At 48.4% G+C, this 27,702-nt stretch overlaps 1 protein-coding gene across 2 annotated transcripts in view; it reads right to left on the reverse strand.

The window, feature by feature from the left end:
• Positions 1–265: 265 nt before the first annotated feature.
• Positions 266–27,702, reverse strand: part of REEP6 (receptor accessory protein 6) — a 35,919-nt gene continuing 8,482 nt past the window's right edge. Inside the window, exons 3-6 of one of the 2 annotated variants that reach the window (XM_075353152.1) lie at positions 12,582–12,720; positions 3,436–3,604; positions 3,269–3,342; positions 266–636 (exon numbers count right to left, since the gene is read on the reverse strand). In XM_075353152.1, coding sequence (XP_075209267.1) covers positions 619–636; positions 3,269–3,342; positions 3,436–3,604; positions 12,582–12,720 — 400 coding nt within the window. In that variant the 3' untranslated portion in view covers positions 266–618. The remainder of the gene's footprint in view (positions 637–3,268; positions 3,343–3,435; positions 3,605–12,581; positions 12,721–27,702) is intronic. The other variant, XM_075353161.1, reaches the window with a different exon arrangement.

Below are 27,702 nucleotides of genomic sequence, written 5' to 3' on the forward strand. Positions count from 1 at the left end.
TGTTGTTACTAAATGATTATCAACTTTTTTTCTTTGCATTATTTCAGGTCTGAAATCAATGCATTTTTTTTTTCTTATTTTGACCATTTCTCATTTTCAGAAAATACAAAAAATGTTTGGAAATTTGGAGACATTTTGTCAGTAGTTTATAGAATAAAAGAACAATTTACATTTTACTCAAAAATATATCTATAAAAGAAAAATCAGAATTAACTAATTTTGCAGTGGTCTCTTAATATCTCTCTCTATGACAAACACACCGAAGAATTTTTCAACCAGGAATTCAAGTTTATTATGGCAGTTGGTGCTTCCAGCATTTGCATTGCAGAAGCACTTTCATAGCTCACAGTTGGGTCCAGAAACCTACAACTAGCTTAAAACTGAGCAAAAACCTGGAAGAAACAAGTTTTCCACTTATACAACAGTGCTGAGCTGAAAACGAACCAAAAAAAAAAAAGAAATTACATATTAAATCCGATGGGGGAGTAAACGCTGGTGTGAAATTCGGGTGAGAAACAGGGCCAACAATGATATTAGTCTTTGATCAGACGGTCGCTTCAGAATCAGGTGTCCTAGAGTAAGTCCATCACTTCCTTTTTTCCTTTGTCAGGTGACTATTCACTGTTCCTTCGAGTGCTAAAAAGAAAAGAACAACCATGAAATAGTGAAGCAAAGGGACCAATCACTTATACCTTCAAGGAGCCACACTGAGGCTGCAGCGCAGGTCATGTACATGGTATCCTTCATGTATTATAGGGTGCCTAATCTAGAAGGGATTGACCATTATACAGTTACATACTGCTAAAAAGAATATTTCATTTGCACAAGACTGCACGAGATAAAAAGGAATAGGAGATGGAGGCAGCTTATCTACACAGTCTACAGTACCTCTTTGCACTATTAACTAGCAGCTTATGCACAAAGCCCATGTTCTAGTGTTAAAAATACTTTGTAAATTATTTAGTATTTACCCTGACAGTTGGCTTAGATCAGGACTGTCAAACTCAAGGCCCACAAGCCAAATCTGCCCAGCATCATTTTGTGTGGCCTTTGAGTTGGGTTGTCAATAAAACCTGGGCGCTTTTCTCTGCCAGAAGATTTTTATTCTTTATTTTCCATCAGCTTGTACTGCAAATGCACTAAAGAGACTGGCATATGCAGTACAAATGATAGATGCTAGAATGTATGGGCTCCTAGCTGGCGTGACATTTCCATCACGTTGTCTGTGTCACGTCCATACTAAAACGTGGGGGAATCATCATTGTTCAAATAGAATTACTGTGTTATAATTCCATAAGGAAATTTTCATGACAACGCAAGGATACCAATCATAAATATGCATTTCCAAATAAGACGTCATGAGCAATGGGCACAAGCATCATGGACTATATTACAAGTCCATATTTTGGATTCTGCATTCAATAATACACCATGTAATCAAAAACCTAGCAGACCACTGTACTATTTGTATTAGAGCCTTTGTTTTTGGAATATTTCTTGAAGGAGCCACTGCATTTGAACAAAGTGGTGACCACAGGGTAAACGACTTGGACGAGCACTCTAAAGAATGAGCTGCTATTTGTTGGCAGATCTTAGCTCTGAGGAATAAGATCATTTCTTTAAGAGAACATACTACATAACCAAAATAATACTGTGCAATCAACAACGTGCTGATTGGAGTTTTAGATTGTGGGTCCTGACTTGGTGATATAATTTCAGGAACAATTATACAAATTTACAGATATGAGAATTGCCAGCATGACTGCTCCTAGCTGCCAGGGAATAATGACAGACAACCCGCAAACAAAGGATTTCAACACACTTCAGTACTTTGGTCTGCTTGAGGACAGCCAGTGCACTGTGGGGGAAAGTTTACTAACTAGTGAGAATAGAAAACCCACTGGGGGTGAAAGTACCAGGCCTGGTGTTAAGTGTAGCAGTTTAAAGCCCACTGGAGGTAGATGTACCAAATTTCTTGAGAGACTCACACCTCTGAAGAATTCTAGCATATCTTTTGGGCTGTCCATGCGCCAGAAAAATGAAGTCAGCACCAGCCACAAGCTGGCGTAGGTTTCAACTACAATGTATAGCAATTTTCTGGTATAAAATTATAGTAAATTTGTTGGGAAGATATGCTACACCCAGTTTTTGGTAAGATATGCTCACTTTCTGAAAACGGGCAGGAGCAGCACAAAGAAGAGAAGAGGGGTGCAAAATATCATTTGCAAAAGACTTTGCGACTAATTGATGAAAGTTTTCTGGCGCAGAGGGGATGATTAATTCCTCCTATTTGTGCGCAGAACTTGGAACTTTTCAAGCACTTTATAAGAGAGCTAAGTTTGGAATATGAGATCTTCAATGTATTTACGCAGCTAAAACGGGACCACATTTTAATGTGGTTATGTCATGGTTATGTTTCTAAGGCCGAAGTCACACTTGCGTATGACTTGCACGAGTGCAACGTGAGAAAATCTCACTTTGCACTCGGCCTCATTTAAAAAAAATACTGCAGCTGAGATCTGTGAGTTTTTCCTCAGCCAAAAGCAGACTGAGGATAATAAAAAAAAAAAAAAAAAATCTCACAGCATGCTGCCATTGTCTGTGAAAACCATGTCACTCGCACCCATACAAATCTATGGGTGCGAGAGAAACAGACTGCACTCGGATGTTATCCAAGTGCAGTGAGATATACGCACGGGCTGACAGAGGAGATCGGAAGATCAATCCCTTCCCCTCCTTCGCAGCTGTGATCTGATCACAGGATCGGGTCACAAACGCATGACACTCTGCTCACGCTCGCACCAGAGCCTGAGCCAAGGGTCATTAGCATATCGTATCCGTTTCTCTTGCATAAGAAGCAACACCCAAGTGTGACCCCAGCTCAACAACACAAACAAGACTGAGGGGGGAGAGAAAAAAAAAAAAAAAGTGCTCCAGAGCACAAGACCCGTCTGATCCACGCTTCCAATTGTACAAACCACACTGTTTCCTCGGTGTATCAGGCAGAGGACAAATATCTTCTTGCATGCGATATAGGAAAAGGATTCTAAAACTATTGTGGATTTTCTATGGAGCAAAAACTAGGAACTAACAAAAAATTAATAACTATATATTTTGTGCCAAGAACAGTTTAAATTTGCTGGCATTTTCTCAACTTTCAAGCTGAAGTCTGTATTTTTTCCCAAACTCATGAATGCTCAATTTAGATGCCGGAAAAGGGGAGATAAGAACACCAAACTGAGCTCTCTCCGTGCTTTTTGGTACATACAGAGGTGCTGGGAAGGGCCTGCTGGCCTCCCTGTGGAGCCAGAAGAGATCTGCCGCTGGTAAGAGTCTGCAGTACTGCGGTATTACAGAGAAAGGAAGAGATTTATTTACACAAGTGAAGACATAGAACATGCAAAGATCTCCAACCACATTTCTGACATAACATACCTTGTCTTGTGACATTTTCAGCAGTGTGCAGTGCCTGGCCGCCAAGATCACTTACTACACTATCTACAGTCTGATGATGCTTTAAGAAGAACGGTCGGATGAAGCGGCTGTATAGGATCTGTGAGCCATTCCAAGTAAAAGGAGCCATGCACCAGAGCAGGAAAGCGCACTGTCAGAAGAAAAAAAAAAAAATTACTTACAGGTAATGTGTTTTTTTCTGAACCCATGACAGCACCACGAGAGAGAGGATCCACCCTTCAAGGAAAGGAAACCTACAGGATAAAAAGGGGCGGTATCTCTCCCCGCATCAGTTGGTTACAGAGCATGAAAGGATCTCCGGTTAAAAAAAAACAAAAAAAAAAACAAAAAACATTGTTATGACATAAACCAGCACCAACATCTATCCACGTATAGGGAGGGAATGTAAGGGTGCTGTCATGGGTTCAGAAAGAAAAAAAAAAAAACAAAAAAAAACAAAAAACCCACACCCAAAAAACCCCACATTTCTGGTAAATAATTTCGTATTTTTCCAGCACCCATGACAGCACTACAAAAGAATTACATAGACCGAAGAATACTTTGGGGGCTGGGGACTAAAGCTTGCAGAACCCTTCTCCCAAAAGGTGAGGTCAGTAAATGATAAGTCCAACCTATAGGGCTTATAGAAAGTGGAAGGTGAAGACCATGTGGCCACCTTACAGATCTGCTCAATGGTGATGTCTGACCTTTCAGCCCAGGAAGATGCCATTGCCCTTGTGGAGTAATTTTAAATAAATAAACTTTTCCCACAAATAGGCTCATTGATTTCAGTGGAAGGTTTTTTTTTTTTGTTTTTTTTTTTAAAATGTTTTTGAAGGACAAATATTGATTTAAAGAAACTGCCTAAGATCAGGAAATTGTATAAAGTAAAATGAAGAAAACCTGCCTTGTTGGTTGTGATGAAGTCACAAGCTGCAGCAAACACTGACAGTGATGATGCAGGTTTTGGATGTGACCGCTAAACTCTGGGGTTGGCTACTGGGGCCATAGAAATTATGTATGCAACTACGTTGCTGAAGCAGCAGACGTGGATTTAAAGAAGCCTTCCCATGAAAAGGTTTCTCCTCAAATCTGTGTAAATGTGGTCTGTCTTAATATACTCACCAGTCTTCTCCGGGATCCAGAGCCGTTCAGCTGAGTGATGTCACTGCTTTTGAGACCAACAAGTTCACTCTATACTCCAGGAATTCTTTTACAATGTACGGCCATGTTCACATGCAACGTTTATTAGGTTTAGTTTTTTTCTACAGCCAAAACCTGGCTGTAAAATGCTGCGTTTTGCTTTTTTTATTTTTATTTGTCTACAATACACTTGATAAACTTCGTTTTATTTACATAAAACACAGTAAAAATGCTGAAAGAATTGACATGCTGCAGATTTACAAAGCACTGCAGTTCAAATCAGTCAGGGCAAGAAGAAAAAAAAAACAAAAAACACTGCATGTGAACATACAACATACCTCAAAGGGAACCGGTCACCCTCGCGTTTTTCTAGTTATTAATATGGGCATAGAGGAGGTTAAATTAGCTATACCTGTATGCCTCCTAGATGATGGGTCATCTTGGAGAGAGGGGAAAAAAAAAAAAAACAAACCACACCCCAAAAACTTTTAGGCCCTGTGCGCACACTGCTTTTTTGCGGCGTTTTTGGTCCTAAACTGCAGGCATTTCCTTCCCCAGCAAAGTCTGAGAAAATTTGAAAGACTGTGCTCACGTTGCTTCTTTTTTGCCTGCAGTTTTGGTTGCAGAAAAAAGAAATCAGCATGTCGCTTTTCCTCAATTTTCCCTGTGTTTTGCCATTGATAATGTTAATGCAGGCAAAAACGCATGCGGTTTTTTTCTGCCTTAGGTATGTTTTTTCTGCCAGAGTTTTTCGCTGGAGGAACAAAACTGCAGTGTGCGCACATATCCTTATAGCTTTGATCTTCCAGGTTATGGGGTGTGTGCTGCCTGAAAGATAAGACTGCCTCTGGTCTTCATTATACAGGATTCCTCCTTCCCTTCCTCCGGGTCCCTGTGATCTCAGTTGTGTGGCAAGAAATGCTGTGCATTATGCCTGCCGTCTCTCCGTCTATTGTTCTGCCCTCCTGTGGGCACTGTCTTCAATTTTGATATGAACAGGTGCCAGGGAGTCACTGCTGCTTCCCAGAGCAGGATAAAGACGACAGGCAGAATGCACAGTCACTGGATTTCCAGCGGCCTCCTGACGACACAAGTGCTTACTAAAAAGAGAAGAGGAGGACAAGTTCGGGATAATGAAGACTTGAGGACTGCTTATCTCCCAGGCAGCACACGCCCCACAGCGTGGAAGATAAAAGATTTTTTACTAAACAACCCTCATCCTGGAGGCATAGAGGTATGGCTAATTTCACCTTTATGCTACCTGTATGTCAATGTTAATAAGTAAAGGGAAAAAAAAAAAAAACAAAACAAAAAAAAAAAAAAAAAAAGGGTGACAGATTCCCTTTAAGCCTATGGAGCCTTGTCCAGACTATCCATTGACTTGCACTATAAAAGCCAAGTCTGGGTCTCACAGAGAAGAGGAGCACCAGGTAGATACTGGAGAAGATGGAAGTAGGTGCGTATATTAACATACATACACAATGCTCATAGGTTTAGTTCATGTGGATACATCTTTTATGGACTAGCATTTCTTTTTTTGGTTTTTAGAAACCCTTTTCAACCTTCCAGCAACTTTCTTAAAATCTTACATGACCCTTTTAAACAGTTTTCTATTCTATTATACCCAGAATCAGTTGGAGCTATTCGGTTTCTGTTGGGAGACATTGGCGAGGTTGGTGGTTTTATTTTTTCCCAGTCCTCCGCCTTCTTGTTACTGAAGTATGGCTCCCTCTTCCTTGTATGTAAATCTAGTCCCTTTAAACTAAGGGGTCATAATCCTCAATAAAAACACCAGAGAAAAGTTGAGGATCATGCCCCTTTGGCTAAACTTGGCCTTATCTCAAGAACAGAAGCACGGGAAAAAAGAAACCACAAACTGTAAGGCTATGTGCGCACGTTGCGTACAAGCCCTGCAGAAATTTCTGCAGCGATCTGAAGAGCACATGTGCGCTTTAGATCGCTGCAGAAATGTCCGTAGTGAGCGCCGATTCCATGCGCTCTGCCTGCAGCTCCTGCCATAGACAGAGCAGGAGCTGCCGGCAAAGCGCAGGAAAGAAGTGACATGTCACTTCTTTTTGCGCAGCGCTTCGGCAGTAGCCGAAGCGCTGCGCTCTTAGACGCCACGTGCGCACGGCCCCTGCACAATCTCCATAGACTGTGCAGGGGCCGCAGGACGCATGCAGTTACGCTGCGCTACAAAGCGCAGCGTAACTGCATGTTTTTACGCAACGTGCGCACATAGCCTTACTGATAATGGGTGTCTATGTCCACAATGAGCACTGAAAACACTGCCCTGAAGAGCTGGCTTCTGCATGTAGCAGCGTGTGCACAGACCGTGTACAGGCTCACTAGTCAGTCTATGAGCCCTTAGTCCTCAGAATACAGGGAGTGACAAGGATAGTGGGCCATGTGGAGAGGGGGCTGAGTTACCAGAGGTGGCTTCAAAAGGTGGTGAGGTTATCCTGTAGGTCATATGACCTGCTACTACAGTCATGGCCAAACGTTTTGAGAATGCTACAAATATTAAGCAGTAGACTTTGTAAAAATTAAGTTTTTCTAATGGCAATTTGCATACACTCTAGAATGTCAGAGTGATCAGCTTAACAGAAATTACTTGAAAAGTCAATATTGGCTAAGAAAATGAACTTTAACCCCCAAAACACATTTCAACAGCATTGCATTCCTGCCTTAAAAGGAGTAGCTAACATTGTTTTAGTGATTGTTCCATTAACACAGGTGTGGGTGTTGATGAGGACAGGGCTGGCGATCAGTCATGATTAATTAAGAATGACATCACTGGACACTTTAAAAGGAGGATGGTGCTTGGTATCATTGTTTCTCTTCAGTTAACCATGGTTATCTCTAAAGAAACACGTGCAGCCATCATTGCTCTGACAAAAAATGGCCTAACAGGGAAGAGTATCGCAGCTACAAAGATTGTTGACTGAGGTGCAATCTATTGCATCATCAAGAACTTCAAGGAGAGAGCTTCCATTGTTGCCAAAAAGGCTGCAGGGCGCCCAAGAAGGACCAGCAAACGCCAGGACCGTATCTTAAAACGGTTTCAGCTGCGGGATCGGACTACCAGCAGTGCCGAGCTAGCTCAGCAATGGCAGCAGGCTGGTGTGAGTGCTTCTGCATGCACTGTGAGGCGGAGACTGCTTGAGCAAGGCCTGGTTTCCAGGAGGGCAGCAAAGAAGCCACTTCTCTCCAGAAAAAACATCAGGGACCGACAGATATTCTGCAAAAGGTACAGGGAGTGGACTGCTGAGGACTGGGGTAAAGTCATTTTCTCAGATGAATCCCCTTTTCGATTGTTTGGGACATCTGGAAAACAGCTTATTAGGAGAAGAAGAGGTGAGCGCTACCACCAGTCTTGTCTCATGCCAACTGTTAAGCATCCTGAAACGATTCATGTGTGGGGTTGCTTCTCAGCCAAGGGAATCGGCTCACTCACAGTCTTGCCTAAAAATACAGCCATGAATAAAGAATGGTACCAGAATGTCCTCCAAGAGCAACTTCTCCCAACTGTCCAAGAGCAGTTTGGCGCCCAACAATGCCTTTTCCAGCATGATGGACCACCTTGCCATAAAGCAAAAGGTGATCACTAAATGGCTCATTGAACAAGACAGATTTTGGGTCCATGGCCTGGAAACTCCCCAGATCTTAATCCCATTGAGAACTTGTGGGCAATCATCAAGAGACGGGTGGACAAACAAAAACCAACAAATTCTGGCAAAATACAAGCATTGCTTATGCAAGAATGGACAGCTATCAGTCAGGATTTGATCCAGAAGTTGATTGAGAGCATGCCAGGGAGAATTGCAGAGGTCCTGAAGAAGAAGGGTCAACACTGCAAATATTGACTTGCTGCATTAAATCATTCTAACTGTCAATATAACCTTTTGGTACTCATAATGATTGCAATTATATTTCTGTATGTGATGTAAACATCAGACAAACAATTAAAAACCAGAGGGCAACAGAACATGTGAAAATATAATTTTGGTGTCATTCTCAAAACCTTTGGCCATGACTGTAGAGATGAGGGAGCATGCTCACCATTGCTTGTTACTCGATCGAGCATCGGGATTCTCAGGCACAACTAGAGTACTGAATATAATTTAGGTCAATGGGAAACTCAAGCATTTTCAAACTCCGATGCTCGATCAAGTAACAAGCTGTGGCAAGAAATATAGCTCATTACTACCTCTGTACACATCAGTGCATACAATTGACTGGAGCACACAAGACCCAACTACCATTAAATGAATGGGGAAAATACAAGGTGGCCATAAAATAACCTACGGCAGGGGTGGGGAACCTCCGGCCCGCGATGACACTTAATGCGGCACCAGGGCACATTCCAGGCTACCCCAGTGCTCGAGCGGCACTTGCGCTTTTGCCAGCCGCCGGCCCTTTAAAATCCCAGTGCGTTATGGGTAGATGCTAGAATGTACGGGCTATTTACAGATCCTGATTGCAGCCCGTACTAGAATGTACGGGCTCTTTTCGGGACCTGACTACAGCCCATACATTCTAGACTGAACCCGGGACTGTGCTCGCATGCTGAGGGTTTACCTTGAGGGCGGGGTAAACAGCACGCTGTGCTCTCCAGTCACAGCAGAAGAGGTGCAGCAGATGCCTTCCTGCTGTACATGTCTCCTGGACCTGTGCTATGTGACTCCTCCTCCTCCCCTTGTACTGTGAGTATGCAACCCATCGCTGCCCCCCCATCCAGTGCTGTGTACCCCCTAGTACTGTGTGTTGCCCCAAGTTCTGTGTACCCCCCCAGTACTGTGTGTAATCCCTCAGTGCTGTGTAATCTGTGCAGCCTCCTGGTGCTGTCACTGTCTGTGCCCGTTGTGCCCGCCCACTAGCGCTGTCCTCTGTGCCCGCCCACTAGCGCTGTCCTCTGTGCCCGCCCACTAGCGCTGTCCTCTGTGCCCGCCCACTAGCGCTGTCCTCTGTGCCCGCCCACTAGCGCTGTCCTCTGTGCCCGCCCACTAGCGCTGTCCTCTGTGCCCGCCCACTAGCGCTGTCCTCTGTGCCCGCCCACTAGCGCTGTCCTCTGTGCCCGCCCACTAGCGCTGTCCTCTGTGCCCGCCCACTAGCGCTGTCCTCTGTGCCCGCCCACTAGCGCTGTCCGTGCTTAGCATCTCCTGTGATGTATACACCCTTCCTGTGATGTATACGCCCCAGCCTGTCCTGGGATGTATATGCCTCAGTGTCTCCTGTGATGTGTATGCCCCCAGCCTCTCCAGACCAAGACAAACCTGGAAAAGCAGTTGTGAGAAACAAAATGATCAATATCACCGAACATCACAGCCGCTCCAGCCACCACATTAGGGGTGAGTTAATTGTTTGACCAAATATAGTCTGGTCGTTTTCAAGTTGATAATTTGGTGCGGCCCCCGAAGGTTGGTAGAAAATTCCAAATGGCCCCCGGCAGTGAAAAGGTTCCCCACCCTTGACCTACGGTGTTTGGAGCCGTGTGCAGACTGACCCAGTGGACAGAATTGGCTGAAAATCAGTATGTTTGCTATTCAAGGCATGGGGAAATGGAAGGCATCTTAAATAAAAATTATACCAAAAACTCCACCATGTGAAAAAAAGTGGCGCTGTTCAGTGACCGAGCAGCCCAAAAACAGTGTGTCGTGTGCCGATAATTGGATATGTCACAATTGTTCCACAGACTAGCATAACTGTTCAATATGGCTACCATCATGCATGGTGATCATGTTCATCCTATGCAGAACATGCTCGACACTTGCATGTTACATGTCTGGTGGGATGCTATGCACTTCCAAAATGATACGGTCTTTGAGGTCAGCCAGGGTGTCAAAATTTCCCCGATAAACACGGTATTTCAAATGACCCCACAACCAGAAATCACAAAGTTTGAGATCGGGTGAATGCGGTGGCCACGCGTTAGGATTTTGAGCCACTCCTTCCCTATCATTGGGAAAATGTGCACACAGAACGTTCTTCACACGATTTGCGATGTGAGGAGATGCTGGATCATGCATGAAGGTGGTCGTCTGAAGACACTGCCACTGTTGGAGTTACGGAACGACCACTGTTTCCAGCATTGTCTGGTATCTCGCTGTTGTCACGGAACAGGTAGCAACCCCAGTAGGACTCATTTCTTCGTAAAAGAACGATCTGAGGATGAATGATGAGGTGAAGCCACACCAAACGGATACCTTTGGCAAATGCAACGGAACCCCCTCGACCGCATGCGGATTTTCGGTAGCCCATATACGACAGTTGTGTGTTTACCGTTCCATTCAGGTAAAAATGTGCTTCATTGCACCACAGAACATTCCATGGCTAATTGCCATCCACTTTCACTCTCGCCATAAACATGAATGCAAATGTCATGTGGGCATCATTGTCACGAGCAAGACATTATTAATGGCTAATCTTGTACAGGAATGCCCGTAAGACCTTTCGGAGAACTTTCCACACTGTGCTGTACGGGAGCCCTAATTGCCTGGAGACACTGCCTGCACTGCTGTTCTCGGCAGGGTTGTTCGTGCCGTTCCACGATGGCAGTGGCAATGTCCTCCACAACCTCTCTGCTTACTGGTCATCGCCCGCACCTGGCTGAACACTCAGTAATCCTGTTTCCTCAAAACGTGTCATTATCCGTCTCAACGAATTGACAGCCATTGGACCGCTACGTGTGTGAAGGTCTTTCAAGTGACAAAAAGCTCTCAGTGCAGCTGTAGCATTCTCAAAAAAAAAAAAAAAAAAAAAAAAAAAAAAAAAAAAAAAACACGCACAAAAAGCGCATGATCCGGCAAAGAAACAGGCAAGTTGTAGACTGAGTTGCAAGGCGCACCCACTAAACAGCGACACTTTTTCACCTATTGGGGAGCTTTGGTATCAATTTTTTTTTTTTTTTTTTTTTTTTTTAAGATGCCTTTAGTTTCCCCATGCCTTGAATAGCATACATACCAATTTTCAGGCAATTCTGTCCACTGGCTCAGTCTGCATACTGCTTCAAGGCCACCTTGTATAAAATTGCTAAAGTGCTACTTAAAAAGGTATTCAGAACTAGAGCTGGGCGAACATGCAGATTAGGTATTTGTGTCAGCAATTTTTTTTTTTTTTTAGAAGTCTGGTTTGGGATTGGACTAGAACATCTGCAGAAACGCCAAACCCCATACATACATGCTGTAAAAGGGTGATAGAAAGGGATAGGGGGCTGCATAGTGGGACAGTTATACTAACAGTCTACCGCATGGCTGTCACACTGCTTCCGAGTCCACTGATTAACCCTCTGACAGCGTCTGTGATTGGTTGCAGTTAGACTGCCAGTGTCTGTAATTGGTTGTGGATCATAAAAATAAATAATTGGGGAAAAAAAAAAAAATTAAGTAGGGTCCCCCATATTGTGATACACCAAAACCACGTGTGTTTTTTTTTTCCAGGAGATACAGATTTGGTCTAGAAACACCTGCACTCAAATACTCAATGTGTGCACATTGAACTCAATACCGGATTAGGCAATGACTTCACCAGAGGCGAGGTCACCGAGTTCAATGAATTTGGACCAGATCCTGAAAAGCTTTTTTGCTCAACTGCACAGGAAATTTTATTTGCATTGGGGGAAGAAGGGATCAAGATGGCAGGCAACCCAGATAAACAGCAAAAGGTATCCACAAGACAAGAGCCTGTATATTATTATGCAATACTGCACCAAGTGACAATATAAATAAAAGGCTTGAGTGCGTCTTAAAAGATTTTGATCAGGAAGACTGACGACGATTGCATTGTTGATCACAGCTCAATCTGACCAGAAAATATCAGTGTACACGATCCTTACTTGTACTCCGTTGTGAAGATCTATACCCACAATATTCAGCAAAATGAGGGAATGGGCAGCACTTGGAAACACAGCCACGTGCCAGCCACACAGAACTTGAACCTTGTACAGATGTGGGAAGTGTACGCACCCATAACATGTATACACTTACCTTTCCCAGATAGTAGAACGGAAACCAGAAGAGAAAGATATCCGAGAAGAACTCCACTACACTGAACACGCCATACACCACCCAGTATGTCAGCCAGATTGTGTCATCCTGTTTATCTTCACTTTCAATGGCTTTAATTCTGAAAAAAGATATGCATTTAAACAATAAGCAGTAAAAGTTTAAAAAAAAAAAAATAAATAAATAAATAAATAAATAAAAATAAATAAAATTAAAAAGCCTTAAAAGAATGATAGAAGTCAGTGGGCAAGTGCCCACACTTTTGGATGGCCCTGCCTTGTCCATTAGCAGCGCTCATTGCTACTGACATGTCCGTTTTACTAAAGAATTGTATTCCCCATAATATAACAATTAAGGAGCAGGAATTTCTGGGAGGAATAAGACTGTACATGTTTAAGGCTTATGGCCAGAACATTATTTTTATCAATTACACACAAACATGCAAATATAATCCACAAAGAAGGACAGAATGACTACTGGTCTACATAACCACATTTTTCTCACTTTCAATTCCTAAAAGGAACTCCATGTGAAGCGTGACACAGTGCAGTCTGATGACCTGTCTTCTGCAGTGCCCACTCCTCCGCCTCCTGTTTCCCAGGGCGTAATGAGCGCCTGTGATTGACAATCCATCGCGCTGCTGGTCTGCACCATCTGCTCTCCAATGACCTTACATGAGACCCCCTTTGCACGTCTGTTTTGTCCATCCGCATGTGTCAACATGTGACATCTGTATTTTTCCGGTATGGTTGGGAGGAAAAATGAAATTTTGTAATGTAAGTTTCTCCTTTGTTTTGTAATGTTAAAAACTTACAACACAGATGTCCCATGGAGGTCATCTGTGGGCTGTACATGTTTTTCATGGATCCATAGATGTGTATGATTCCATGTTGCTAGTCAAAAATGGTTATGACTCCATGTAGACAACATAGAATGGGACATGCGGTACATGTAAAACATGGAGGTGTGAAGTGTCCCAAAGAATTTAAAGGGCACCTGTCACCAGTTTTTTGCCCTATAAGCTGTAACTGGGCTCTTATATACAGCATTCTAACATGCTGTATATAAGAGCCCAGGCTGCTGATTATACCATAAAAACACTTTATAATACTCCCCTAAACGGCCGCTGCAGTGGAGTTGGATCATATGGGTGACTTCATTCTCCGGTGCTGGTGACTCGCCCACCCCAGGGCTATGGGACACCCGGTGCCGGACTAGTCCGGTGGTAGTCAGTGGTGGCTGGGCCCGGCTCCGTGGCCCTGGTGGGTGTCAGTAGAATATGTGGCTTGGTGAATAAAGTTTGTGTTCGTGACGCCACCTGTGGTATGCGGCTATTAAGCCGCCGCTGCTGTGTGAGGCCTCCGGGATGGTGTTATGGCAGCAATGGTGATACTGCTCCCCACAGGTGGAGCAATGCCCGGGGCACAGTTGGTGCTTGTGAGTGTCTATGCAGCTGAAATAACAGAGACCACTTCAAGGGTGCAGTTCAAGTTCTTTACTCACAGTTCTTGTCACAGCTGTAGGGACCCTTGGACTGCTGGGACCACTGTCAGGGACCTCCGCCGTTTCTGGGTGATTCTGAGAGTGAAAGCCGGTACCCTTCTCTTAGTGTCTCTTTCTTCTGCTGTCTTCCTTAGCCTTGTCTTTGTTAGGATGGACCTGGCTTGGCCTCCACTACAGCCTCCAGGCTGGGGGGGGGGGGGGGGGTGTCACCTGTCGGCTGATTACCCCTTTTCTGGAAGTCTGCTATGGGTTCTGGCCCTGGGAGTTTACAACGTTCCCTGGGCCTCGGTTTTTACTGTTTGGAGATGATTTTGCACTCCTCCAGTCTCTAGGGACCGTCCCCTGTCGCAGCTTGATCCCTCCACCGATGTTAATGTGAAACAGGCCACCGCAGCCTACAACTACCCGTGGCGCCTCTAGGCCCTCTCTCCTTGGTACCTCTAGGACTGCTCGTGGTACCTCTAGGACTACCCGTGGCCCTGGGATACCTTCTGTCTTCTACGTGGTGTCACCTGGACCTCTGGGTCCCAGGATCTTCACCAGGAAGCGTCTCCTTCTGTTTCTCTGCTCCTGTCTGACTTGGAGCTTTCTTTCCTGCTTTCTTTCTTTCCTTTTCTCCTCCTTGCCTGCCTCCAGCAGGCCTCCTCCTCCCTCCTTTCTCTCGTTCTTCTCCAACTACATGCTGGCTCCTCACTCTGAGGTAGACTAACTAAACTTGACCTTCCTCTCTGTCTGCTCTCAGATGGCTCCTCCCACCTCCCCAGTTACTAAGCTACCACCCTATGGGAGCAGGGATGGGTCTTACGACCCCTCCCAGCATGCAGCATGTGAGGGTTGTCTGCCACTTTCCCTGGTCCCAGTGTGTTCCTAGCAATGGGTGTAGTGTGGATTTACCAGGGGACCGGAGTTCACTCTCTTCCTCTCCCAGAATGGGGCATCACACCGCTGGATGGGGTGCAATGACCTGTGGCGACGGAAGCCTCAGGGGCGCCACACTCCCCCACAGCAAATCCCAGCACGTCCTCGGGCTGAAAAACAACAAAAACATGTGGAGAACTGGAAAACATTTTTGGTATGCAAAACATAAAACAATAAAACATTTCTTCCCTTTATGGGAGGCATAATCACTTTAACGTTGCAAACTTCTTATAAAGAAACTATGTGTGCACTTCCAGTTCATTGCACGGTTTGGGCACTTCCCCCATAATTCTGGTAGGGGGCACAACGGGTGCAACTATATACATTTTCGGCTACAACAAGTCCAGTAGCCTGACAGTTCGTTTCTTTCAATCAACAATGGGACAAATACTCAACCAGCCACTAAGTCCAATGGCCTGGTTACATAAGACACATAAGACATCACATTTACCAGGGCCCACATTCCAGTTCAGTGGCCCGGTACACATAAACATGGGGGGGGGTGACATCTTCGAAAAGCATGAGGGGCAGTACAGCAGGAAAGGGTGTCATCTTCGAAAAGAATGAGGGGCAGAACACAAGGGACTTCTTCAAAAAGAATGAGGGACAGACAGGGGCTATATACAGTTCAGCATCTCTTCATCCTTACGAGGGTAGATGCGAGGGTCCCACTCCGGCATTGCTCCTGGCAGCAGGTACGCCGACGATATCATCGTCTGGGTCCCCTGGGCGCTTGTCCCCGACCTTCTGCGCTGCTCCGCAGCCTGACTTGGAGTGGGACTGCTTGCAGGTGTTGTATGACGTTGCTGCAGAGGGCTGCTCGCCTGTAGGGGGCTGTTACTGTGGTCTTTAGGGCCCTGTCTTGGCCGGGCTCCCTGCATCACACACGCCATGGAGATCCTGGTCTGCGTCTCCCGAGTGGCTGTTGCAGGACCTCTGCTCAGTTCTGTGGCCTGGGTCTGCCTTGAGGTGGTGCTGCTGCTAGGTGAGATGCTGCGCTCCTGCACTGTGCGGCGCCACTCTGGCTCTTCTGGGGCCGCTTCTTCCCGCAGGATATGTACATGCAGCGCGTACCATCCACGGTCCCCCATCAGCCATGTATACTCCACCACATCACCCGGCTTGGCATCGCGCCCTGGGTGGCCTCTGGGCAGGTGCTCCTCGATGTCTCTTCGGGCTACAAACACGTCCTTGCCCAGGCCGGGCTCCCTGATGAAGCCCCAGCCACCAGCTTGTCGGAAGTCCACTACTAGGCCCCGTCGCACTGGGCCCTCGGATCCCTTCAGGGCCTTCGTGACCTCTTCTTTGGAGGCCAGATTAGCGACTTCTCTGGCCCGGCGTGTCTCCTCCCGGAGTTCCCGCTCCCTCTGATACTCGATCACCAGCCTCTGGCACGTTAGCTCGTTGGCCAGGGGGGGTCGCCTTAGGGCGCAGCGGCCGCTGCAGCCCCCTGCTTTCAATGGGCGCTGCGTCCCAATTCACTCCCGGGGATGCCATTCCCAGGAGGCTCACAGGGGGACTCGGCAGGGGGCCCGCTAGCTGTTCAGGGTCCACCCCTCTCCAAGCTCCGTCTGTGGGGGTCTCAGGCAGGCCTCCGGTACCCCACCGGGCGTCCGCAGGGTAGGCTGGGAAGGCCAGAGGGTCAGTGAAGGGGCTAAGCGGGGGCGCGTGGCGGGGCCCGGGGTCCGGACTGGACGGGGTTTTTGGTTGCTCACCCTGCTTCCGCTCCGCGGCATCCATCCACCGCTCCAGATCCTCCGGCACCCTCGGCGTTTCTTTCTGCCGCTCTGCTCCCACTTCCACGCTGCTCAGCCTCCGGGCCAGGACTCGCATCTCCTCTCGAAGCAGGTCCAGCTCAGAATCCATTTCTCCGGTCCCTGGTGCACCTTGCTGCAGCTCCTCCGCCATGCTACCGGCCTGGTGAATGCTGACTGGAACACTGCTCGGGTGCTCGACCACGCCACTCGGCTGCTCCCTTTCCCTTCTCGGAAGCGGGGCCGGAGGCTGCACTAGCATCTGGCGCCAGACTGGCGCCCAGCCCATCACGACCGGCATCACTCCGTTTGCGATAAGGTACATTTTCTTTATCTGCTGGTCTGGCATTTAGACTCTCTCTGCCAGCCGGCCAGCTTATCTGGTCGCCATTTCTTCTTCTTCCGCCTTCTATGGCGGGCACTGCTTCGCGCTCTTTTCTTGGACAAGGGGGCGGGGCTTCTCTTCGCACTCTTTCTTCTTTCACGCCCCCCTTCTTCCCGCGCTCAGTGACTTCAATAGCGGCAGTTTTTCACAGTTTAACACAGGCTTCTTCACGATTCTTCAGGCGCACAGTACCCGGTGCAACCGGGCACGAAATCCTGTTCACAGCGCCAAAGTTGACTCGCCCACCCCAGGGCTATGGGACACCCGGTGCCGGACTAGTCCGGTGGTAGTCAGTGGTGGCTGGGCCCGGCTCCGTGGCCCTGGTGGGTCTCAGTAGAATATGTGGCTTGGTGAATAAAGTTTGTGTTCGTGACGCCACCTGTGGTATGCGGCTATTAAGCCGCCGCTGCTGTGTGAGGCCTCCGGGATGGTGTTATGGCAGCAATGGTGATACTGCTCCCCACAGGTGGAGCAATGCCCGGGGCAGAGTTGGTGCTTGTGAGTGTCTATGCAGCTGAAATAACAGAGACCACTTCAAGGGTGCAGTTCAAGTTCTTTACTCACAGTTCTTGTCACAGCTGTAGGGACCCTTGGACTGCTGGGACCACTGTCAGGGACCTCCGCCGTTTCTGGGTGATTCTGAGAGTGAAAGCCGGTACCCTTCTCTTAGTGTCTCTTCTGCTGTCTTCCTTAGCCTTGCCTTTGTTAGGATGGACCTGGCTTGGCCTCCACTACAGCCTCCAGGCTGGGGGGGGGGGGGGGGGGGTCACCTGTCGGCTGATTACCCCTTTTCTGGAAGTCTGCTATGGGTTCTGGCCCTGGGAGTTTACAACATTCCCTGGGCCTCGGTTTTTACTGTTTGGAGATTATTTTGCACTCCTCCAGTCTCTAGGGACCATCCCCTGTCGCAGCTTGATCCCTCCACCGATGTTAATGTGGAACAGGCCACCGCAGCCTACAACTACCCGTGGCGCCTCTAGGCCCTCTCCTTGGTACCTCTAGGACTGCTCGTGGTACCTCTAGGACTACCCGTGGCCCTGGGATACCTTCTGTCTTCTACGTGGTGTCACCTGGACCTCTGGGTCCCAGGATCTTCACCAGGAAGCGTCTCCTTCTGTTTCTCTGCTCCTGTCTGACTTGGAGCTTTCTTTCCTGCTTTCTTTCTTTCCTTTTCTCCTCCTTGCCTGCCTCCAGCAGGCCTCCTCCTCCCTCCTTTCTCTCGTTCTTCTTCTCCAACTACATGCTGGCTCCTCACTCTCTCACTCTCTGAGGTAGACTAACTAAACTTGACCTTCCTCTCTGTGTCTGCTCTCAGATGGCTCCTCCCACCTCCCCAGTTGCTAAGCTACCACCCTATGGGAGCAGGGATGGGTCTTACGACCCCTCCCAGCATGCAGCATGGAAGGGTTGTCTGCCACTTTCCCTGGTCCCAGTGTGTTCCTAGCAATGGGTGTAGTGTGGATTTACCAGGGGACCGGAGTTCACTCTCTTCCTCTCCTAGAATGGGGCATCACACCGCTGGATGGGGTGCAATGACCTGTGGCGACGGAAGCCTCAGGGGCGCCACACTGGCGCCTCCTCTTTCAGCCATCTTTGTCCTTCTTCTGAAGCCGGGGTGCATGACGCGTCCTACGTCATCCAAAATGATTGTTCTCACTGAGATCAATCAATCATTTTTCAACTGGCTAACACGGTACCCAAACTTTTTCTCTTGTAACTACGTCATCCACACTAGCCAGCATTGAGGTCCTGCGCAGGCGCACCTTGATCTACCCTGAGCAGGGCAGATCAAAGTATTTTAGTGCGCCTCCACGGGACAGGCGAGCGTGTATGATGTAAAATGCGTCATGCACACAAGCTTCAAAAGGAGGACGAAGATGGCCGAAACAGGAGGCACCGCACAACGGAGACGCCCATATGGCCCAACTCCACCGCAGCGAACGGTTTAGGTATTATAAAGTGCTTTTTACGCTCTACACAGCGGCCTGGGCTCCTATATACAGCATGTTAGAATGTGGTATATAAGAGCCCACTGGTGGTAGTGGCCGCAGTTTATAGGGCAAAAAACTTGACAGGTTCCCTTTAATGAGGATTCGTGTGAACGCGTTTCCAGTGCAAGTGAAAACAGACGCCACATGCACCGTAAACATGGAAGTGTGATAGGGAATCTAACAGAGGTTTACTTCTGTGGTATTAAAGGTGGTGTCACACACAGCGATGGCGACAACAACGTCGCTGCTACGTCACCATTTTCTGTGACGTAGCAGCGACGTCCCGTCGCTGTGTGTGACATCCAGCAACGAGCTGGCCCCTGCTGTGAGGTCGCCGCTCGTTGCTGAATGTCCTGCTTTATTTTTTGCTCATCGCTCTCCCGCTGTGAAGCACACATCGCTGTGTGTGACACCGAGAGAGCGACGAACTGAAGCGAGCAGGAGCCGGCATCTGGCAGCCTGCGGTAAGCTGTAACCACGGTAAACATCGGGTAACCAAGGGAAGCCCTTCCCTTGGTTACCCGATATTTACATTAGTTACTAGCACCGCGCTCTCATGCTGCCAGTGCCGGCTCCTGCTCTCTGCACATGTAACTGCAGTACACATCAGGTAATTAACCCGATGTGTACCCTGGCTAGGAGAGCAGGGAGCCAGCGCTAAGCTTGTGCGCTGGTAACCAAGGTAAACATCGGGTAATGGTTACCCGATATTTACCTTAGTTACCAAGTGCAGCATGGCTTCCACAGTGACGCGTATCATTATGATCGCTGCTGCGTCTGCTGTGTTTGACAGCTAATCAGCGATCATAACAGCGACTTACTAGGTCGCTGTCGCGTCACAGAAAATGGTGACGTAACAGCGACGTCGTTGTCGCCATGTGTGAACCCCAGCTTTAGGAAGAAAATTGTAACCCCTGCACCACTATAACTTTGTGCTTCCACCCAGTTGCTCAATTTAGGGACAGAAAATGGACTTTCAAGGTGCTAAATGTTTCCTGACCCTCCTTTAAATTACACCATCACTGAAAAACTACCCATGTTATTGCATCATTTCAGCTACAAAACAACAACTTTCAAAATAAAATGTAAAAAAGGGGAAAGAAAAAGGAAAAAACAAATAAGGCTGGTTTCAGATGTCCGTGTTTAATCAGGTACAGGTCACACACACATGGTTATGGTCATACGTGTGTCCCGCGTGTGACATCCATGTTTGCATACGTGTGACACATACCAGAGAAAACACAGGTCTTTTATATAAAAATATTTTCTATATTTACCTGTATCAAGCGCTGTTTTCTTCGGCTCTGCTGTCTCCCGCTCCTTATATTCATTGATTATTCACCGCACTAAGGACCTGGAAGCCGGAGCATCGCCGGGGACAGCATCGCCGAGGACAGGTGAGTATTCAGCAAGCAGTGTGTGCGCAGGGACATCCAATGAACTCTGATGACATCCTGATAACACCTCCACGACACCCGCGCTGCAGCGGGTGTCACCACAGTGACTTCACGGGTTTATCAGAGTTTATTGGTGTACACACACACACACACACACACACACACGTGTGATGCGGTCCCCGACACTGAAGTCCCCAGCAATGCTCCGGCTTCCAGCTCTTCAGTGCAGTGAATATTCAGTGAATATAATGAGCGGCGGTCAGGAGTGGGAGTCAGCAGAGCCGAAGAAAACAGCGCTGGATACAGGTAAAGAATATCTTTTTTTATTTAAAAGACCCATGTTTTCTCCGGTACATGTGACACTGATGTCGCACAGATCACATCAGTATGCGATCCGTGCGACACTCATGCTCTGCTGGAGAAAAACCGGACATGTCTGCGTGTGTGGTCATGAAGGGTCACACGGTCCATGTGAAAACACGGCTGTGTGATTAACACAATAGGATAACATGGGTACGTGTGGCATCCGTGTTAAAAACAGATGTCACACATACCTGAATCACGGACATCTGAAACCAGCCATATACAGCATTGGAGAGCATAGCAGCACTGAAGCTGGCCAGGGTTAAAGCAAACAGCTGCATGGCAGCCATTACAGGTTGAAGAACCTTAAAACTGCTTTAGGGTAAGTTCACACAGTGCGTTTTTCGCTGCGTTTTTGCACAGTTTTCGGGTGCGTTTTTGCTCAGAAAACTGCATGACTTTGCTTCCCCAGCAAAGTCTATGAGTTTTCATTTTTGCTGTCTGCACACAGCGTTTTTTTTCAGCTGCGTTTTTGTGGTGTCACAAAAACGCAGCATGTCAATTATTCCCGCGTTTTTCACTGCGCTTTTCATCCATTGAGTGCAATGGGATGTTGAAAGACGCAATGAGAAACGCAAATAGCTGCGTTTTGGTGCGTTTCTAAGACCAAAAACGCAGCTATAAACGCAGGAGGTGGGAAGTAAAGTGACGTGTACAGGAAGAGGATTCCTTCTGTCAGTAAACACAGAAGCGTGAATCCTCCCGGTACCGTCACCGCCGCTTCCACCTCCCGTCCTGGGCATGTATGCTGCCGTGAGGCGCCATGTCTGGGCGGGAGGTGGAAGCGGCTGCAAAAACAAAAGTGAACAGTAGAAAAAAAAAAAGTTATACTCAACTGTCTGCAGCCTCCCGGTGCCATGCCCGCTCCCAGATCCTCCTACCGGTACCACCGCTCGGGGTGTTTGCAGTCTCCCCGGGTGCGTATGCCTGCAGGATGAAGGACCTGGCGATGGATCACCTGATGCAGTCACCTGACACATCAGCTGATCGTAAGTCTCGGGCTGACGCCGGCGCCCAGCCGGTTATCAGCGGATGCGTCAGGAGACTTCATCCCTGATTACCGGCAGCTGCTGCAGCGATCGGACAGGATCGGACTCCCGCCCCATCGCTCCAGGAGCTGCCGGTAATCAGCACATAAGTATTTTTTTTTTTTTTTTCCCACCGATGCATCAGCTGATTGTATAAAAGCTGATTGTATAAAAGCCGATTATACAATCAGCTGATGTGTGATGTGATTCAGCCCCTAGAACCTGACATCATCTGATCGCTTTGCCTTCCAGCAAACCGATCAGATGATATTGGATCCGGATTGGACGGCGCGGGACCCTTGACCCAGGATTACTGCGGAGGGGGGGGTTCTTTATTTCAATAAAGATGGAGTCACTAATTGTGTTGTGTTTTATTTCTAATAAAAATATTTTTCTGTGTGTTGTGTTTTTTTTTTTTTATCTTTACTAGAAATTCATGGTGGCCATGTCTAATATTGGCGTGACACCATGAATTTCGGGCTTAGGGCCAGCTATACAGCTAGCCCTAACCCCATTATTACCCAGCGAGCCACCCGGCATCAGGGCAGCTGGAAGAGTTGGATACAGCGCCAGAAGATGGCGCTTCTATGAAAGCGCCATTTTCTGGGGTGGCTGCGGGACTGCAATTCACAGCGGGGGTGCCCAGAAAGCATGGGCACCCTGCACTGTGGATTCCAATCCCCAGCTGCCTAGTTGTACCCGGCTGGACTCAAAAATTGGGCGAAGCTCACGTCATTTTTTTTTTTAAATTATTTCATGAAATAATTTAAACAAAAAGGGCTTCCCTATAATTTTGGTTCCCAGCCGGGTACAAATAGGCAGCTGGGAGTTGGGGGCAGCCCGTACCTGCCTGCTGTACCCGGCTAGCATACAAAAATATGGCGAAGCCCACGTCATTTTTTTTCTTTGGGGGGGGCAAAGAAATCCTGCATACAGTCCTGGAAGGATGATGCTGAGCCTTGTAGTTCGACAGCTGCTGTCTGCTCTCCTGCATACACTATTGGATGGAGGATGCTGAGCCTTGTAGGTCTGCTCCCCCTGACTCTCCCTCCAGCATACAGTCCTGGATGGAGCATGCTGAGCCTTGTAGTTCTGCAGCTGCTGTCTGCTCTCCTGCATATACTATTGGATGGAGTCTGCTGAGCCTTGTAGTTCTGCAGCTGTCTGCTCTTCTGCATACACTAGTGGAGAATGAAGAACACATTGAAGAAGGAAATGACAGACCTTTTTTTTGTTCACTGATAAAAAAACGCACAAAGACGCAGTGAGCAAAAACGCAGCAAAACAGCGCACCAAAGTGCGGCAAAACGCGTGCGTTTTTTGCCGCATTTTTTTGACGCAGGTGCGTTTTTGTGCGGTTTTTGCCGCAAAAACGCACAAAGAAGGGAATTTTGTTACTTACCGTAAATTCCTTTTCTTCTAGCTCTTATTGGGAGACCCAGACGATTGGGGTATAGCTACTGCCCTCCGGAGGCCACACAAAGCACTACACTAAAAAGTGCAAGGCCCCTCCCCTTCTGGCTATACCCCCCCGTGGTATCACGGGTTCTCCAGTTTTAGTGCCAAAGCAAGAAGGAGGAAGCCAATAACTGGTTTAAACAAATTAACTCCGAATAACGTCGGAGAACTGAAAAACCGTTCAACATGAACAACATGTGTACCCGCAAACAACCAAGAAATCCCGAAGGACAACAGGGCGGGTGCTGGGTCTCCCAATAAGAGCTAGAAGAAAAGGAATTTACGGTAAGTAACAAAATTCCCTTCTTCTTCAGCGCTCTATTGGGAGACCCAGACGATTGGGACGTCCAAAAGCTGTCCCTGGGTGGGTAAAGAGATACCTCATGTTAGAGCTGCAAAACAGCCCTCCCCTACGGGGATGTCACTGCCGCCTGCAGGACTCTTCTACCTAAGCTGGCATCCGCCGAAGCATAGGTATGCACCTGATAATGTTTGGTGAAAGTGTGCAGACTCGACCAGGTAGCTGCCTGGCACACCTGTTGAGCCGAAGCCTGGTGTCGTAGCGCCCAGGACGCACCCACGGCTCTGGTTGAATGGGCTTTCAGCCCTGAAAGAACCGGAAGCCCTGCAGAACGGTAGGCTTCCAGAATTGGTTCTTTGATCCATCGAGCCAGGGTGGCTTTAGAAGCCTGCAACCTCTTGCGCGTACCAGCGACAAGGGCATCGGAACGGCGTATGGGCGCCGTGCGGGAAATGTAGATTCTGAGTGCTCTCACCAGATCTAGCAAACGTAAACATTCTCATACCGGTGAACCGGATGAGTGCAAAAGGACGGTAAGGAGATATCCTGATTAAGATGAAACGAGGATACGACCTTAGGGAGAAACTCCGGAATGATGCGCAGCACTACCTTGTCCTGGTGAAAACACCAGGAAGGGAGCCTTGGATGACAGAGCTGCCAGCTCAGACACTCGCCGAAGCGATGTGATCGCAACGAGAAACGCCACCTTCTGTGACAGGCGAGAAAAGGAAACTTCCTTCAGAGGCTCGAAAGGCGGCTTCTGGAGAGCAACTAGAACCCTGTTCAGATCCCATGGATCTAACGGCCGCTTGTACGGGGGTACGATATGACAAACCCCCTGCGGGAACGTGCGCACCTTAGAAAGACGTGCTAGACGCTTCTGAAAAAACACGGATAGTGCCGAGACTTGCCCTTTGAGGGAGTCTAGCGACAAGCCCTTTTCTAACTCCTATTGTAGGAAGGAAAGAAAAGTAGGCAATGCAAATGGCCAGGGAGACACTCCCTGAGTAGAGCACCAGATTAAGAAAATCTTCCACGTTCTGTGGTAGATCTTAGCAGACGTGGGCTTCCTAGCCTGTCTCATGGTGGCAACGACCCCTTGGGATAATCCTGAAGACGCTAGGATCCAGGACACAAAGGCCACACAGTCAGGTTCAGGGCCGCAGAATTCCGATGGAGAAAACGGCCCTTGAGACAGTAAGTCTGGTCGGTCTGGTAGTGACCCCGGTCGGCCGACCGTGAGATGCCACAGATCCGGGTACCACGATCTCCTCGGCCAGTCTGGTGCGACGAGTATGACGCGGCTGCAATCGGATCTGATTTTTGCGCAGTACTCTGGGCAAGAGTGCCAGAGGTGGAAACACATATGTGAGCCGGAACTGCGACCAATCTTGCACTAAGGCGTCTGCCGCCAGAGCTCTGTGATCGCGCGATCGTGCCATAAATGCCGGGACCTTGTTGGTGTGCCCAGACGCCATTAGGTCGACGTCCGGCACCCCCCAGCGGCAACAGATTTCCTGAAACACGTCCGGGTGAAGGGACCATTCCCCCGCGTCCATGCCCTGGCGACTGAGGAAGTCTGCTTCCCAGTTTTCTACGCCCGGGATGTGAACCGCGGATATGGTGGATGCTGTGTCCTCCACCCACATGAGGATTCGCCGGACTTCCTGGAAGGCTGCTGACTGCGTGTCCCTCCTTGGTGGTTGATGTATGCCACCGCTGTGGAGATGTCCGACTGGATTCGGATCTGCTCTCTTTCTAGCCACTTCTGGAAAGCTAATAGGGTAAGATACCCTGCCCCGATTTCCAGAACATCGATCTGAAGGGTGGACTCCTGCTGAGTCCACGTCCCCTGAGCCATGTGGCGGAGACAAAACTGCTCCCCACCCTGACAGACTCGTATCTGTCGTGACCACTGCCCAGGATGGGGGCTATGACAATGAGGTGGGAATAAGCCACTATTGCAGAGAGTCCTCGGCCGTCAGGGAAAGGGAGACTTCCCGTCCAGGGAGGTTGACTGCCCATCCCATTGGCGGAGAATGTCCCATTGCCGTTGGCGCAGATGAAACTGCGCAAAGAGAACTGCCTCGATGGCTGCCACCATCTTCCTTAGGAAGTGCATGAGGCGCCTTAAGGGGTGCGACTGGCCTTGAAGGAGAGACTGCACCTCTGTCTGCAGTGAACGCTGCTGGTTCAGCGGAAGCTTCACTATGGCTGATAGAGTATGAAACTCCATGCCGAGATACGTTAGTGATTGAGTCGGAGACAGATTTGACCTTGCCAAATTGATGATCCACCCGAAAGTCTGGAGAGTCTCCAGCGTAACATTCAGGCTGCGTTGGCATGCCTCGAGGGAGGGTGCTTTGACGAGTAGATCGTCCAAGTACGGGATCACCGGGTGTCCCTGAGAGTGCAAGACTGCTACCACTGCTGCCATGACCTTGGTGAACACCCGTGGGGCTGTCGCCAGACTGAATGGCAGAGCTACGAACTGAAGATGTTCGTCTCCTATCACAAAACGTAGAAAACGTTGGTGCTCCGTAGCAATTGGCACGTGGAGATAGGCATCTTTGATGTCTGTTGAGGCAAGGAAGTCTCCTCGAGACATTGAGGCAATGACGGATCGGAGGGATCCCATCCGGAACCGCCTGGCGTTCGCATGCTCGTTGAGCAGTTTCAGGACCAGAACAGGACGGAAGGAACCGTCCATTTTTGGAGCCACAAAGAGATTGGAGTACAAACCCTCGCCCTCGTTCCTGAGGGGGGACAGGGATCACCACTCCTTCTGCTCTTAGAGCGTCCACCGCCTGCAGCAGGGCATCTGCTCGGTGGAGAGGTGGGGCCGTTCTGAAGAATGGAGTCGGAGGACGAGAACAGAACACTGTCCTGTGCACGTGAGCACAATGTCCGTCACCCACCGGTCTGTGACCTGTGGCAGCCAAATGTCGCCAAAGGCGGGGGAGTCTGCCATCAACCGCGGATGCGGAGAGAGAGAGAGAGAGCTGAGAGTCCTGAGGAGACCGCCTTGGTAGCGGTTCCTCCGACTGCCTTCCTTGGGCGAGATTGAGCCCGGCCGGAATCTGAGCCCGTCTGAGGTTTTGTAGCCCTTTTGCACGAGGACAAGTGGGACCTGCCGGAGCTTGGGAAGGACCGAAACCTCGACTGTACTTTTAGGACAGTATTAACAGGGTAAGTCGCAGTGCAGACATTGCGGGGTTACGGACGCCTCTGCGGTACAGATGTCCCTGCTCAAGGTCAGCTGCGCAAGAACAGCTGAAAAGGTTAGGTTGCCAATACGGCTGTGGATGCCGGAGCAACCGACACGCCGATAGCCTCCTAGACAGATTTCAACCAGAGTCCATCTGTCTGTGAATGGCATCTTTAAGTGAAGCCCCATCTCCAGTGCAACTATGGCTCTATATGCAAGCCTGGAGATTGGAGAATCCACCTTTGGACCCTGGGTCCAGCGCTGACCACGTCAGGGGAAAAGGGATAACGTGTATCCTAAAAACGTTTGGAGAAGACGCTTATCTGGTAAGCGTGGTGTTCCTGGACTGCTTCTCTGAAGTCAGCGTGGCCAGAAAAATACTCAATATCTGCGTGAGATACTGAAAAGGAACTTCTCCTGTTCGTCTCCTATCTCCACTGGGGGAGCTGAGGGAGAAAGATCCAACCTTCCATTGATGGACGGTATAGGATCATTCCGTATGGCGTTACCACCCGGTGTCTCCGGATTGAGAGCGATGTCAGTAACAAAGCCCTGAAGAGCTGCCATTTTGGTCAAGTAGATTGCCCATGGGTGCAAGTCTCTATATTATGACTACTCCGTCCCTGTCCATGGACAGGGTTGACAGGAGGTTTCTTTGGCCACAACTAGTAGAGCCCCGGCAGACGAAGTGCTAGAGACCCCGGCAGACGACGTGCTACAGGGGAGCATGCACACAATGGGACGGTGTCATGAACAGCATCCCATGTAGTAAAAACAGCACTGAAATCTGTGTTGCT

Source organism: Anomaloglossus baeobatrachus, chromosome 1 (genome assembly GCF_048569485.1).
Source record: "Anomaloglossus baeobatrachus isolate aAnoBae1 chromosome 1, aAnoBae1.hap1, whole genome shotgun sequence".
In the NCBI taxonomy this organism is placed as follows: domain Eukaryota; kingdom Metazoa; phylum Chordata; class Amphibia; order Anura; family Aromobatidae; genus Anomaloglossus; species Anomaloglossus baeobatrachus.